The sequence below is a fragment of the Melospiza melodia genome, chromosome 10 (assembly GCF_035770615.1).
Source record: "Melospiza melodia melodia isolate bMelMel2 chromosome 10, bMelMel2.pri, whole genome shotgun sequence".
In the NCBI taxonomy this organism is placed as follows: domain Eukaryota; kingdom Metazoa; phylum Chordata; class Aves; order Passeriformes; family Passerellidae; genus Melospiza; species Melospiza melodia.
Genome location: NC_086203.1, coordinates 29590390 through 29603490, shown reverse-complemented (window position 1 = coordinate 29603490; position 13101 = coordinate 29590390). Strand labels below are relative to the sequence as shown.

The following is a 13101-nucleotide window of genomic DNA, read 5'->3' as shown; positions in this document are numbered from 1 at the left end:
TTCCAATCCCTCCTGACCTTCCCAATCCCTCCTGACCTTGCCCCCAGGAATGGTTCCCAGTCCCAGCAGGAATGGTTCCCAATCCCTCCTGACCTTCCCAATCCCTCCCGACCTTGCCCCCAGGAATGGTTCCCAGTCCCAGCAGGAATGGTTCCCAATCCCAGCAGGAATGGTTCCCAATCCCTCCTGACCTTCCCAATCCCTCCTGACCTTTGCAGCAGGAATGGTTCCCAGTCCCACAGCGCTGCCCAGCCAGGTGGCACGGCAGGGATCCCTCAGTGCATTCCTCACAGCTTGCCCTCTGTTTTTCTGTTCAGCAGGTGGAAACACGTGGATATGGATGGAATATGAATGGAACATGAATGGAACATGAATGGAGTACAAACGCAGAGCATGTGGCAGCCCGGGTGTGCCTCCCCTTGCCGAGGGACCCAGCACAGCCCCAGCACTGCAATCACAGCTCTGTGCTCCTTCACAGCAAAAGGGCTCAGAATCACAAAGTGACTTTTTTCTTTTTCTTTTTTTTTTCCCCCTCTCAAATGGTTTCATTAGCACTGCTGCAATGGAGTAAGGTATTTTGTTTTCTTATCTAATCATTTTAGCATTTTAATTTATGAAATACAAGCATAACTACCCTTGCTTTCACTCCTGATTAAACACACGCAGCTGAAATATTTCATGCTTAGCCGAGTGAATATTTTAAATATTTTTTTTTCCCCCATGAAACAATGCTTAGGATGTCCGATCCTTTTTCTATTACAGGGAGAAAAGATGTCTTAGAGCAAGGATTTAAATGAATGTCAGCTGGAAGAAACACACACTGAGTGCAATTTGAGATAAAAACTACCATTGATCCCTTCATGTACAGCCTTTGTGGCAGTGGTGACGTGGCCATTGAAAAGAGACACTGGTGCCAGAGTTCTTCTAAGAGATAATCCGTCTTCTGAGAGAGGATTTGGGTTAAATGTACCTGTGAAAAACAGTGTATTTCAGCTGGCATGATGAATGGCCCATTGTATGCTGTGCCTGGGCTGGGGGCTGGAAGCAGAGAAGAAAGCAGAAGCACCAGGCAGCCCTGACTGCAGTCTCAGCAGTGTATTTGTTCCCTCTTTTCCCAGAGTTCCTTGGCAGGGATATCTGGAGCAATTTTTAGCCTAACAGCAACTTTGCCTCATGCCACAACTCCAGGCAATTGCATTATTTATCAAATTATTTCTATTTCTATCAGACATCTCTGTAGCTGTTTATCACCTTTAAAATAATGCTTGCCATGCAGTGGGGGTTATTAAAATGATCTCATGGCTGTGGTACTGGCCATTAGGCTATTTTGGGTAAGCAGTGAAGTTTATAAATCCTCACAGGTTTCACTGCTCAGAGCACCCAAAACCAGGGACACAGCTCACGAGTGCCTGCTCATCACTTGGAGAATGGGCTGGTTCAGGGCACAGCCCACAGGTGATAAATAACTCCTGTGGTCCTGGGATGCTGTCCCCAGGTGTGACAGGGGATGTTGTGCCCTTTGTGTTGCATAAATAACTCACAGCCAGGTCAGAGCATTCTGCTTCCTTCACCTCCAATAAAACACCCCAAGGTCCAAGCCAGGCTCTGATGGTGCACAGGGGGAAAGAGCCCTGAGCCTGAAACCCACCCAGCCCCTGCCATGCCACAGGAGCACTCCAGGCTCCCCCTGCTCTCTCAATGAGCTTTGCTTCCTGCTATGGCTTTTATTTCTTCTGCTCTAAGTCAGTGAACACAGCAAACCCGATTTCACCCAGTAAATCCCACTGGAACATGAATGACTGGTGCCCTGTGGAGGCATCACCTGAGGTGACTCCAGAAAAACCTTTCTCCCACACTAAAATCACCTCTTTTTTTTTGCAACATTTTTGTCTCCTCAGAATCATATCCTGCAGCACAATCTATCTCAGGCAGGGCTTTCCAGGCTGGGCTTCATCCCCATCCTGTCACTCCAGATGTTTCTGAACAGGGGGACAAAGGGACACCACCACCACCACCAGGGTGGGACACCAGCACAGCCTGAGGGCTCACAGCACCAACCTGGGCAAGGAGGGCACGAGCTGGGTCAGCTCCACACCTGTCAGTAAATCCTAGGGAAGGCAGGATGATCCCTGTGCTGGAGTTTTCCATTTGATTTCCATCCTAACTCCCAACTGAGTGAACTCTCAGCCTCCTACACACCTGCACCTTCCTGCCCTGCTGACTGTGCCTCACCCAGAGCTGCTGCAGGGTTTATTTGTCTCTGAGGACCTGTCTTTTCATGGATCACAGAGGAGCCTGAGATAATTTAGAGCCTCTGTCCAAGCCCATTTAATTTAGTGCACGTCTCTCTCTCAGTGAAGGCAGCAGTAGATAACTCCTGCCTTATCCATGACAACTGACAGGCCTCTTAACAGCAACCCCCTATAATTAATTTTCAGGTAAGAACTGTATTTGCTCTAAATAAACGGAAGGAAAATCCTGTTGCATTGAGTTCAGTAGAACATCTCCCACTTCTCTATGTGGGAAGCCATTCCCCCTTGTCCTGGCAGTGTCTGTCCATGGAAAAAGTCACTCTCCCTCTTTTAGTACTGACTTATCATAAAAACCTGTCAATAATATTCTAAATAGAAAGAAAAAAGAACATCTTTTGCTCAGATAACAAGTTTTGATATTGTAGCAGTGGCCCCTTTGGAAGCATCCAACAGCACACTGCCACTGAATTCAGCACAGCTCAAACCAGCTATGGATCTGGCATCCCACATTTGCCCACAATTTTCTTTTCCCACCAATTGTGTATCTGCAGTGACAGAGCAGTCCAAGGCAATAATGCTGCATCCAGCCATTATTAATATCTATAAACACAAAAGCTGTGGTTTGTCATCATCTTCCCTTCGGTCTGTACGTTTTTAAGACAAGTCTGGAGTGACAGAACGTCATCCTGATGGAGCAGGGAGGCAGCAGGAAAGGAAGGGAGCATTTACAGCTATTAGAGACTTCATGTAGATTGTTCAGAGATGCCTGGAGTAATAATTCAAATACAAAAATATCCCCAGGTTATCTAAGAAGAACAGTTCTCTGGAAAATATCTTTCTTTAGGGATGCTGATAACGGGAGGAAACAAATGAAAACCAAACACAAGAACTGTGAGGGACCCTGAAGGGAGCGAGGGGGCTGTGGAGAATTTCAAATAATAGAAACCTTTTTGCCTTCTCTCTCCAAGCACTCTTTTTTTTACTACACGTAAAATTAAAATAAATAAAGTCAGAAAGCCCATGCCATCAAAACAAATATTTGAGCAAGCAGATTTGAGTAGAGCAAAGCTTTGTTTTTACAACAGCTTTCATTCCCGAGATGCGAGGCAGTGACAATTTGATACGGGAAGACTCTGCAAGTCCAGAAGGGTCTGGTGGTGCAAAAAGCCAATTTTCCATTGATTTTGGTGGGAAATGCAGACCATCCCCCAGGGAAATGTCCCTTTTGACACAGCCCCTCCAGCTGGCAGTTTATTTACAGACAAAGCTCACTGATAAACCACGAACGCTGCGATGGCACCGCAAGGGACAGGCTCTACAAACAGGCTCTCCACTCTCCAAACAAAAGGCTCAGGACCTGGACCAGCTCTTCTGGTGGCGCTGGAGGAGCAAAACACCCTGAAAAGCACTTCATGAAAAGCTGGGCCCTCCCTTTCTGCACAATTAGCCAGCAGAGACACCGCTCTCCACACGCATCCTCCTGCGCTCGCAAGCGAGGAAAATCCTGTCTGGGCAGCAGCAAAGCCACTCCTGCTTTCACTCCATCTAATGCTCACTGAAATATTTGCTGTGCTCATTCTTCCAGGGCACTGGCTATAGCCCAAGGCATGGGAATTAAATGGCTTCTAGTCCATGGAGAGGGACAGCACTAATCCAAGGGATCGTGTTTGGAGTGCGCATCCAGCCACCCACGCCAACAACGCCTTCCTGAAAAGGACAAGCCACCACCCTCTACCTACAGCACCCACTGTGGAGGTTTGTAGAGCATGACAATCAAAGGGAACTCCACTGGAGCTCATAAAAATTATTATGAGAAAAAACATCCATGCAAGATTTTCAGTGCCTCAGCTGCTGACACAAAGCGTTTCTGGGAGCGTTCGTGAGATCTCAGCAGAGGCAGCAAATGCATTCTCAGCTTATTTGTTCCAGCTGATACCACCCGAATTCAAGCCCAAAGGCACAGCCTTTCAAGGATAACACATCTTTCCCTCTGGTTCCAACAAAAAAATGCCCAAAGTACAAAGGGAAATTACGCACTTGGCTTGTAATGGACATTAACAGGTTTGTGAGATCCCAGGACACATTTACATCACTTCAAAATGATGCTTGAATAGCCATCAAAAATATCACCAAGTCTGAAATGTTCATTAGGAATCCTTCTTCCCCTTTAGACATGTAATGATTTCCTTGGATTCTAAAAGTGCATCTCACAGTATGGCCCTAACTGTAAAATCATTGCCTGCTTGCTTTTCACCATAAAAACACCCATGAGAAGAAACATCTGATAATAATTTTTTCCTTCAAAATGCTACAGACATACTAAAATCATTATCAGCTGGAGGACAAGCAGGAAGCTGCGCATCAGCTCCAAAGTGCATTCAGGAGGCTGATGCCAGGCATTTCTTTGGGAAGCAGTGGATGCAGGGTGTGCTCACCACAGAGCAAACCCCATCCTGCTCCCTCCCATCCTCCTCCAGCTCCTTCCTGGAGCAGCTTTAACAGAGGGAGCAACAACTTGCAGCTGTGTGTTCAGCACCCAGGGATGAATTTAATAATCGTAAAACCTTGAGAGACCTCAAGCAGGAACAGCAGCAAGTGACACATTTAAGAATGTCAGCACAGGACACATCTGGCTGCAATCCAGAGGTTGGATCCCTCAGGGACAAAGCTCTGGATCCTTCACCCCCTCCACCAGTGCAAGTAGAACTCTGCTTTTAAAATTAATCCACAAGCACCAAGGTGAAAGCCTGATGATTTCTCTTGACCCTTTGTGACAGGTTTCTCTTAGGGACATCTTCATCCTGCTTTTAGGGATGTCAACACAGGACACATCTGGATGCACTCCACAGGTCAGATGCCTCTGGGACAGAGCTCTGGATCCTTCACCCTCTTTACATCTGCAAGCAGAGCTCTGCTTTTAAAATTAATACACAAGCACCAGGTGAAAGCCTGCTGATTTCTCCTGTCCCCTGTGACACGTTTCTCCTAAGAATATCTTCATCCTCTTTTAACAGGACACAGCTGGGTGTGCTCTGGAGCTCGGATGCCTCTGGGACACAGCTCTGCACCCTTCACCCTCTCCACCTCTGCAAGCAGAGCTCTTATAATTTTAAAGAGCTTTTAGAATTAACACAGAAGCACCAAAATTAATCCAAGCAAGCACCAAAATTAATCCACAAGCACCAAGGTAAAAAAGCTTTTAAAATTAACACACAAGCACCAGGCACACAAGCACCAAAATTAATCGACACAAGCACCAAAATTAATCCACAAGCACCAAGGTAAAAGCCTGATGAGTTCTCTTGACCCCTTCTCTTATTAATTTTAACTTGGCAAGTTAAAATCACCCCAGGAGCACCAGGTGGAAGCCCTTTGACTTCCCCTGAGTCCCTGGGGCACGGCAGCCCTGGGGTTTGTTCCCAGCCCTGTTCTGGCCAGCTCCAGCAGCAGCACAGGCAGCAGTGATGTCCCACACGTGTCACACGGAGCCCTGCAGCAGCACCACGCTGCAGATGATCTGCTGGGACACAGGAACAGATTGCTGATGCTGCAGGAGCTGTGGCACGGCGTCAGGGACGGGCTCACCCCAGCTGGAGCTTGGCACAGGCTGGGGCTGCGCTCCTCAGCTCGTGGCTGCAAACTGAAATCAGCTCCCGCTGCTGCAGCAGCAGATGGGAGAAATGGAAATTCTAGGGGTCAGACTGATTATTGATGCACACAAAGCAAACCAGCACCAAACCTGGATTCTACACAAGTCCCTAATCCTTCTCATCTAACCAAACCTGGATTCTACACAAGTCCCTAATCCTTCTCGTCTAACCTTTAGCTGGAAACACTTATAGAATCAAAAAATCATTTTTAGGTAATGCCTTTGAAGAGCACTGAGTCCAACTGTTAACCCAGCACTGCCAATGCCACCACTGACCCCTGTCCCCAAGTGCCACATCCTTTTAATCCTCCAGGGATGGGGACTCCACCACTTTCAGTGCTAAAACACGGTGTGACCATAGAATCAGGATGGGTTGGGTTGGGAGGGACTCTAAAGCTCAGGGACACCTTCCACAGACCAGGCTGCTCCAAATCCCAATCCAGCCTGGCCTGGACACTTCCAGAACAACCCAGAGCTAAAACCAGCTCCTGCTGGTAAACAGCTCATGAACAGGAGGCCATCAGGGACAACAGCTTTCCAAGGCTCCTGACCACCAAACCCAGCGGCTTCCTGGTTCATTTTATCCTCTTTCTGCAGCAAATTGGTTAAAATAAGTGGACAAGTCAGTTGTTTCAGATGTTGCAATGAGGTAGAGCCATCTCTGCCACGGTCTGTGCAAAGTGAGATGAATGATGGACAAACTTCAGAAAGCCATTTGCAGGGTGTCATTTTTCATCCTGCCTGGGCAGGATGTAATGAAAACCCGACAAGTTATTGATGCTTTGGTTACCTGTCTGCCTTCAAGAAATTGCACAGGTGCTTTATGTAAAAGAATAAAAAAATACATAGAGTCAACACAATTAATGGGAAGCAATGATGGGAAGCATCCTTTGAGGTTTTCTTTTCTGCTGAAGTGTCACTAGGCTGTGTGTCCAAAAGACACTGCTGGCAATCCATCTCCCAAGAAATCAGGATAAAAATATCACCATGCTTTGTACCCTGGCAGCAGCCTGGGAAAGATATGCTGTCTGTCTTCTTGCCATTTTCTTTCTGGCTGTTTAAAGTAATTAAGCACTAATTAGGAAGTTTGAGGCAGCAAATATAAAGCTGGAATTTATACAACTTTTTGTACTCACGACGTGCTGGAAGAATGGGAGAGAAGCTTTGCTTGTTCAATTATCCTCCTAGACTGACCTGACTCCAGGCTGTGGTGGAGAGAACAGTGAAATACCTGGGAAAATCTGGACCCAAATTACCGAAATCTTGGAGCAGAGCAGCCAGTTCGGGTGACAAATCACAGCAGCTGTCTGGGGGTGCTGTTCTCTGTGGTGGTGTTTCACAAGGTGAGGGAAGAGATGAGAATCTTGACTCCATGTTTAATGAAGAATGTTGACTCCATGTTTAATAACAAATCAGAACGCTGATTTATTATTTTATGATATATATTATATTAAAAGAAAATTATATATTATAACTATACTAAAAGAATAGAAGAAAGGATTTCATCAGAAGGCTTGCAAGGAATAGAAAGGAATGGAATGATAATAAAATCTTGTGACTGACCAGAGAGTCTGAGCCAGCTGACTGTGATTGGCCATTAATTAAAAACAACCACATGAGACCAATCCCAGATGCACCTGTTGCATTGCACAGCAGCAGATAATCAATGTTTAAATTTCGTTTCTGAGGCCTCTCAGCTTCTCAGGAGGAAAAGATCGAATGAAAGGATTTTTCATAAAATACATCTGTGACAGTTCTCTGTCCCCAGTGTGAGTTATCCAGGCACTCCCTGCACTCCAAACACTTCCACGGCTGAGCTCACTGAGAAAGTGGCACCACGTGCTGTTTCCTGTGCTTTTGTTGACCTTCAGCACCAAAAATGAACAATATTCCTGCTGTAAGCACTGTGGCTGTGCAAGGTGACACATCCCAGACAATGTGAGCAGCACTGGGAGCATTTCCACGAGGATCCTGAGTGGGCCTCAGGTCTCTGGGTCAGATCCTGCTCCAGCAAAGTGCACCAGGAGGGTCCCTCTGCACAGAAACTTGTTTAATTAAGATAACAGATGTTGCTACCGCACAACTCACAGGGAATGGTTGTTTAATTGGACACTTTCATATTCTTCGCTACCAGCACAGAACATAATTTGTTTTTTTTATGCATTTCTTTCCTTACAATTAAGCTGCACAAGCAATGCAGGCACTGTACATTCCTGGAAAAGAAACAGCTCTAATGATGTAGGGGCTTTGCATGAAGAAGAATGAGAGAAGAGCAATTTGTTTTGGGGCTTTAAAGTACAATTATTTTTCTGTCCCAGCCTGAGCACGTGTCTGGTGGCAGGGTAAATATGACTTCCAACAGCTCTAGGAGAACATGAGGAATTAAGACTGTTGTGTAAATATTTTAAATAAAAGTTTTCTTGCTTTTCCTGCACTCTTTTTGCTGTTGGGGAGGCAAGGGAAAGGGGAAAAGTGGGAAGCTGTGGGGGAACAAGAGAAATGTGAATCTGCTCTTGAGCCACACAATGCTACAGCTTCACCTCTGGGAGAAATAATAAATGGAATTATTGCCACTATGGCATGGAAAATAAAAACCCCCTTTTCTAGGCCCAAAACAAGACCTGAGAGAAGAGGGAAGACTGGCAGGGGAAGCAATGCAGACCCTGTGCATGTATATCTCTGCTGTTCCTATATAAAATTTACCTTCTGGAGCCAGGCCCCCAACATCATTTGGGCTCAGTTAGGCCTCCAAGGCAGGATTTCCATTATTATGGAGATGAAGTGCCTTTAATGACTACAATAATGTAATTGTACCCCAGGGCAGAATCCCTAATAACACAATTGCACAGCTCTCAAGCACCGGTGAGAGATGCCCCGAGGCCATGGCATTCATTAGAGGTGCAGCACACACTACCTCAGCCTCCAGAGAAGAAAGTGAAACCTAAACCCATAAAACTCCTTTTTTTTCCTCTTTTTTTCCAGTGTGGCAGTCTCTGCTCTGGGGCAAACATTGAAGAACACTCTTTGTTTTGCCTCCTGGACAGCAGGAGCCTCCAGAGCCAGAGTTCCAGCAGCAAAAACCACACAGAGTGTCTCCAGCAAGGAACTGAACCCCACACAGCAGCTGAAAAGCCACTGAAAACCCAGGAGAAGCTGTGAAGGGATTGCCATGGCAGCCAGCAGGCTGAGCATCAGCATCCAGAGCTGGCACCGACACCGTGCTGCTGCTTTTAACTCCACCTGGAACTGGAAGGGTCACCTATATTCATTAACCTGCACGTGATCAACCTGCAGCTGGGGAAGGGTCCAGATGTTCAGGTGTTACTCTGGCTTTTGAAGATTTTCTAAGCTTTCTGATGTTGACATTCTTGTAAACATCACACACTTTCTGTAAATAACTCATTGTTTTGCATTCCTTTGTGGAAGAAGAGAAATCTGATGGCCTGTTGGTTTGTCCAGTGTCATTGGAGAGGTGGCACCGCCACCCTCCAATCCACTGCCACTCATGGAAAACTATAAATGCTGGAGTCAGGAAATAAACTTCCCTTTTTTCTTCACCTTGAGAACAGCAGTGTGTGCTTGTGTTCTCTCGTGTCCTATGGCGACACCCAGGTGCCTCTCTGGCGCTCACAGGACCCTTTAATGTCACTTTTAGCAGAGATTTCATTGAATTTTCTTCTCCCACGCCTGTCTAAAAGTTCTGTGCCCTGTCCTAGAGATGAAGGGATTGCAGCAGCAGCCTTTCCTGGCACCTTGCTTCCTGGATTTCAACAGATTCTTTTCAAAACAGCCAAGAAAGTTCTTGTTTGAAATCCACACACAGCCGGGGGTGTAGGGAGATGCTGGGACTGGACTCCAGGCACTGGGACAGTGGGGAGGAAATGGCATTTCAGCAAGCACAGGAAGCAGAAATGCAGCAGGATCCAGGAAGCAGAAATGCAGCAGGATCCAGGAAGCAGAAATGCAGCAGGATCCAGCAAGCAGAAATGCAGCAGGATCCAGCAAGCAGAAATGCAGCAGGATCCAGCAAGCAGAAATGCAGCAGGATCCAGCAAGCAGAAATGCAGTAGGATTCAGCAAGCAGAAATGCAGCAGGATCCAGCAAGCAGAGATGCAGCGGGATCCAGCAAGCAGAGATGCAGCGGGATTCAGGAAGCAGAGATGCAGCAGGATTCAGCAAGCAGAAATGCAGCAGGATTCAGGAAGCAGAGATGCAGCAGGATTCAGCAAGCAGAAATGCAGCAGGATTCAGGAAGCAGAGATGCAGCAGGATTCAGGAAGCAGAAATGCAGCAGGATTCAGGAAGCAGAAATGCAGCAGGATTCAGGAAGCAGAAATGCAGCAGGATTCAGGAAGCAGAGATGCAGCAGGATTCAGGAAGCAGAGATGCAGCAGGATTCAGGAAGCAGAGATGCAGCAGGATTCAGGAAGCAGAAATGCAGCAGGATTCAGCAGAGCTCAGGCACTTGGCCCCTCCTGCCCTTGAAGGCAGACAGCAATGACAACCCTGACAATGTCACTCCCTAACTGTGCCTTTCACAGTGTCTCCAGGTCCAGGCTGCAGGTGAATAACTTTTACACTTTCTGTGAAAGTGGCGAGGATTCAGCAGCCCAGGAGACACAGCCCAGCGAGAGTCAGAGCAGAGCATCTGGGAATCTGTATTTTTTTTAACAATGGTTATTTAGAGCACTTCAGAGGCAAAATATTTGGGTTTTTTGGAGTGCATTTTTATCAGCTTCTTGGCAGGGATGATTTAATAGCAGACAGAGATGGGATGGGCACCATGGGAATAGGAATCTTACCCCCAGCTCCTTGGGATTGCACACAGGCTGTTTCCTCATGTATTTGCAAGTCAATTTTGCAAAGCTATTAATGACAAATTTAGCTCTGATTGCTGCAAGTCCCTGGGTTAGTTAATGAAAGAAATGGTTACTTTAAGACATTACCTCTCATTTTCTCTCAGGATGTCTTTTCCTTTCTTCCAAGAATAAGTAGGTCTGGGGGAGGCTTTGGGCTTGCACTCAATGATGACTTCACCCCCCACTTTAACCAGAGTCAGCTTCTTCAGCAGCGTTTTGGAAAAGTCTGGCCCGATGGCTGAAAGCAAAACCAACACAAACCACATCAGAATTCCCTCAGGAAAAACCAAAACCAGGCTCATTTGAACATTACAAAATTCCAGGGTTGTTTCTCGCTTGCAACTCCTGAATGATTGGACTTTATGAACTAGTGAAGTCTGGATGGGGTAAAAAGACACCTGAGTGCTGCTTTAAGTGCACAAAAATACTCGATTTATTTAAAACTGTGTGTTCTGCTAAAAACCCGAGAAACCAGTAACCCCACCGTGCACATCTTACTAGGACAGCACCCCTAGGAACCTCCTGCATGAGGAATATAAAATATTTCCTTTTTCTGTGTCAGGATCATCCTTCTGTCAGGCAGGGAAGTTCTCACAAACACAGAACCCATCTAATTCATCAGAAACGTTAATATTTCTAGAAAGGCTGACACTTTTATGCTTCCTATTCATAATTATTGCATAAGCTGGGTTGTTTATATAAAGGTGGGAGACAGTGACATAGCCAGGTCCTGAACCAAGCAACGCAAGGCAAGAGTTGTTTGCTCCAGGGCACAAAGAATCAGCTTTTCCTGCCCTCAGGGCACAAAGAATTATCTTTTCCTGCCCCCAGGGCACACTCCTGTGGTTTGTGGCAAACTCTCAGATATCCACTGAGCTGACCCCATAGCCCTGCAGCCTCTCTGCAGCCTGGGGAACAAGGAGATGCTTTGGCTTCCTGTGAATAAAGCACAATCCCACACTGAAAATGGGATGGGCTCTGTGATCCAACAGTGCTCCAAGGTCCTGCATCAGAGATTTTTGCTTTACACGTCTAATCACAGGCAGGGAACTTAATTCTGGCACTCAGAAACACAGGTATGATATTAATTAAATGCTATAAAAGAGCCCTGAAACCAGTGCTGGCTTTGGAAAACACTCCAGAATTAAAGGAGACATCCTGACGACACTTCCCACCAATGCATTTAGAGCCAAATGCATTATTATTTATATCATTATTAATATATTATCACTTCTGAAACGAATTTCTCAGATGATTGCCCCAAATTTATAAGCAAAAGAGATTTTTTTGAATAATCCCGTTACTCCCATCCCTGTAATAAACAGTTTAGACTGTTTTTGTGAGCCATTTGCTGCATTTTCCTGCTCCTCTGTGAGAAACAGGAGTTGCTCACTGTGGGTTTATTCTGTGACGTTCAAACCTTCATCATTTGACATTTAGAAACTCTGGGCTCATTTCTCAGCACTGCCACAACTTCCTGTGCCACTTCAGGAGTAATGAATTTAATTTATTCACACCTTTTGTTTGTCAAGCAGGGATTTTAATGACCTTTCTTTCCCCACTCTAGGCCCACATTTCATTTTTCCAATTTGTTTTTCAAACATTTAGCCTGAAAATTCTGTAAGACAAGACTGCATCTCAGTCTTGTGCAATGTCCAGCACCACTGGATTCTGCTTTTATTTAAAGACTCCAGGCAAGATAATTGGCAACAATAATTGAGAAGAATCACTCTGAGAAAAGCCCGGTCTGTAATTTTCCATTTCTCTCTTTCACTTAATTTTGGTGCAAGTCTCACTTGAGATGATTAAACACCACCAGTGGCAAGTGCTTAACTTCAGGACCTTTTACAACAACCATTTTAACCCTCAGATCTGGTTAAAAGCTAGAATTTCCCAGGGAGGGCTCAGAATGTTGCCCTGCTTTGAAACTCTAGTGAAAAGGCAAACCTGCTGCTTTCCTTTCAACATGTGCCAAGTTCAATCACAGATGCACAGGGATTTATCTGCAGGACACCATTTGGGTGCTTTTCCTGTGACAGACAGAAGCAGAGCTGCAAATTCCAAGTGAGAAGTTGGCCAAATAAATATTCCTTGCCAGGTTTCTCAGACCAGACCCTCCAAAATTTGGGTTTTTTGTGTGGACATGAGGAGCTGCTGGGCACAGGGACACCCTGGGAGTCCCCAGCAAAAAGGATTAAACCTCTCTCCTCTGAAAACATCTTCCTCCTTCCCAAAGGTCCATTTTTACCAGGTTTTAAATAGACAAGAAAAGCATCAGTGGGTTTGTTTCGATTTCTTTCATGTCCAATAAATCTCAGCATTGTGAAGTCTAATTTATTG

At 45.8% G+C, this 13101-nt stretch overlaps 1 protein-coding gene across 2 annotated transcripts in view; it reads right to left on the bottom strand.

Moving 5' to 3' along the window:
- Positions 1–13101, bottom strand: part of LOC134422679 (contactin-4) — a 259070-nt gene that overhangs the window by 36591 nt on the left and 209378 nt on the right. For both annotated transcript variants that reach the window (XM_063165043.1, XM_063165044.1), the window contains exon 12: positions 10849–10999. In XM_063165043.1, the coding sequence (XP_063021113.1) occupies positions 10849–10999 (151 nt within the window). The remainder of the gene's footprint in view (positions 1–10848; positions 11000–13101) is intronic.